General features: G+C 27.1%; 1 protein-coding gene across 1 annotated transcript; it reads left to right on the top strand.

Annotated features, from left to right (window-relative positions):
- Nucleotides 1–1,749: 1,749 nt before the first annotated feature.
- Nucleotides 1,750–2,534, top strand: LOC111683795 (protein FAM177B). The gene is made up of 2 exons (XM_023445900.2): nt 1,750–2,078; nt 2,134–2,534. The coding sequence occupies exons 1-2, from the start codon at nt 1,872–1,874 to the stop codon at nt 2,395–2,397; spliced, it is 471 nt and encodes a 156-aa protein (XP_023301668.2). The 5' UTR covers nt 1,750–1,871; the 3' UTR covers nt 2,398–2,534.
- Nucleotides 2,535–2,927: the final 393 nt, after the last annotated feature.

Raw genomic sequence — 2,927 nt, forward strand, 5'->3', positions numbered from 1 at the left:
AAAAGAGTGATAACTCATGGACTGAGTCTAGATAATGGAAACACATTTTCCGAGTTGTCTTGCTCCTGAAGATGTCATTGACGACTAATGGGACTACGAGTCTATGGCGCCAAGTAACACCTACAGTTGCATAGAGGAAATTAACTAGGGAAAAGTTAGTATGAGCGGTTAATTAATTTGACCCCTTCAAGTGTCGAAAAGTTGTAAATTTCCAGGAATACCTATCAGAATCCTTAGACTGCGTCTATGCAGTTCTATAAGTATTATGGTAGCACTCAAATCAAGTTTTGGCCACACGGGCATTGATGTTTTGGATTCCAATATATTCCAGGACTGGTTAGTGATGTCATGTGTTATTTCGAATATCAATCTATGATAGTGACAAATGACCCTTTTCCTGTTTCCTAGTTCGTCCGCAACCTCATTAACATGCACATTACAGTGCCCTGACAAAAAGTATGTAAAATACTTTTTTCATTATTGCAGAAAAAATAACAAAAACACGTGTTTATAATATATGTTTATAAATATGTTAAAAAAATAATTAACTAATATTTTAATTCACTAGCAATAAAAATCCCATTAAATTAATAACACACAAAAAATAACGTCCAAAAAATAAAGTTTTTATTTAGTAGATCTGCACGAGTGCGTATAAAATGACTTACAAGACACTCTTTTATTTTATGAATACTGTCTGTAGAGCGACCGAAGTTTAAAAAAAAGTTGATCATCTACACACAAAAATACATGTGTAAAAGCAAACAAATATAAAAGAAACAGAGACAATAGTGTTAAGATATATGTGTTTTGGTGAATGTATAGTTATGGAGTTATAGGCATTCGAAGTTAAAAATATATATTATCAATATTTTCTCTATTTAAGAACCCATACGGACAATATATATATATATATTAATATATATATATATATATATATATTATATATATATATATATATATATATATTATATATATATATATATATATATATATATATATATAATATATATATATATATATATTATATATATATATATATATATATATATATAATATATATATATATATATAATATATATATATATAATATATATTATAATTATTAACCCTTTGGGGACCAATTCCACAAAAAGTATTTATTATATAAAGTTTTTTGACAAAAATGCAGTTATTTCGTAAATCCATCGATATAACGTTACTGATTTATATTGGAAAATTGCAGAAGAGAGTTCAAGCTTTCATTTGATGTATGAATATATACTAATATTTTAACAAATATAGACAAATATAGAATATAGATATTGTAGTTGGAATAAGGTAAAGTACCTAAAAGTAATATTTTTTATTTGATATTAGTTAATTGTTGTTGTTTTAGCGGGAATACCAAACTAAATATACATAATGTATAGAAAATTACATCAAAATACTTTTCCAACGATATATAATAAAAGGTAATTTATAAATAGTCGACTTTTTTAGACTTTTCGACTTTTTTGACTTTTTGAATATTCGAGTTTTTTCGACTTTTATTAAGAAAGTCGACTTTTCGACTTTTTTCACAGACGTTAGTCGAGTTTTAGACTTTTTGGAACAAAATAGTCGACTTCGACTTTTTTCGACAAAAAGTCGATTGTTCGAAAGCCGATTTATTCATTGAATTCTGGGAAAAAATTGATTTCTTCTTATATATAGGGATTTCTGAAAAACTCCTGGCATCACTGGTTACAATAAAAGTAAACAAACTTTGTACAAATGATTTCAAACAGTTTTAGACAAATGGTCAACCAAGTACAACATTGATTTCTTTTATATCATTTACTAAGTATGACTAGTTTTAAGTAATTCAATCCATAAATAAAGTTAATGTAATGTTTATTCCGATGAGTAACGCAATGGATGCAATTAGCAATAGTGATGAAAAGACTGAATGCGATAGCATCACGGCAGTTGAATTACAAAAGTCGAGACGAGTATTGTATTTCAGCGATGGAATTATGGAAGAGCTTTCCGAAAGTGATGGAGAAGAAATTGGACCTGATATAACAGACAAAAGTATCAATGTCAACCTTGATATCGTAAGTAACTTTAAATATTTTATATGAATTCGATTAAAATGGTTATTCTTTAAAGGCATCTTTACCTCTAGGACATCGCATAAAATATCAGGCATATCAAATGAGTAATCGTTTTATTAATGGAATAGATTATGTAGGCGAAGGCTTGGCTAGCTTTTTTGGAATAACAACACCAAAATATATGAGTGAGTCTGATGTAGAAAATGCAACAAAAGGGGAATTAGAAATAAGTGGTTTTGATGAGGTTCGTCCCGAGAATGGTGCATGGTATCACAATAATAATACAAACACAAATATAGTGATTACAAAGTACCCGTGATATTCTTCAAATATTTTTCCATAAGTGAAAAATATAGTTTTAATATAGTTTTACAAATATATACATATGTATGTATGAATCAACCTAACCACTGAAATGTACCTCAGTAAAATAAAAATATGAGCAAATTAAAAATACCTATATTGTTTTACATTTAAAATATTTTTATTATTTTGCTTTATATATAATAACTTTACCCAGTGTGCTTTGCTGCCCTAAAAACATTACAAATAAAAACCCACTATACGATTTTGAAGATTCAAACTACAATTTTCCAGATTTACAATATGTAGGAATTATATATGAATTTATTTATGATCAATGCAGTACAATTCTTTTTTTAAATAATTTAGTTATAATTTTTTTTATATAATTATGTATTTTGTGTTGGAAGAATTATTGTAAAGTAGAAATTTGTAACCACTTTTGGCCTATAGGCAAGGTTTTTGACTATTGTTAAATAAATAAATATGTTACATATTAGAGATGCCATACAAATTACAGCAAGTTCGCCAATTTCTATCTATGTA

Source organism: Lucilia cuprina, chromosome 3 (assembly GCF_022045245.1).
Source record: "Lucilia cuprina isolate Lc7/37 chromosome 3, ASM2204524v1, whole genome shotgun sequence".
In the NCBI taxonomy this organism is placed as follows: domain Eukaryota; kingdom Metazoa; phylum Arthropoda; class Insecta; order Diptera; family Calliphoridae; genus Lucilia; species Lucilia cuprina.

Coding starts and splice junctions, on each gene's coding strand:
- LOC111683795 (XM_023445900.2), top strand. CDS start 1,872: ATGTTTATTCCGATGAGTAACGCAATGGATGCAATTAGCAATAGTGAT. Junction 2,079..2,133: donor TCAATGTCAACCTTGATATC/GTAAGTAACTTT, acceptor TATTCTTTAAAG/GCATCTTTACCTCTAGGACA.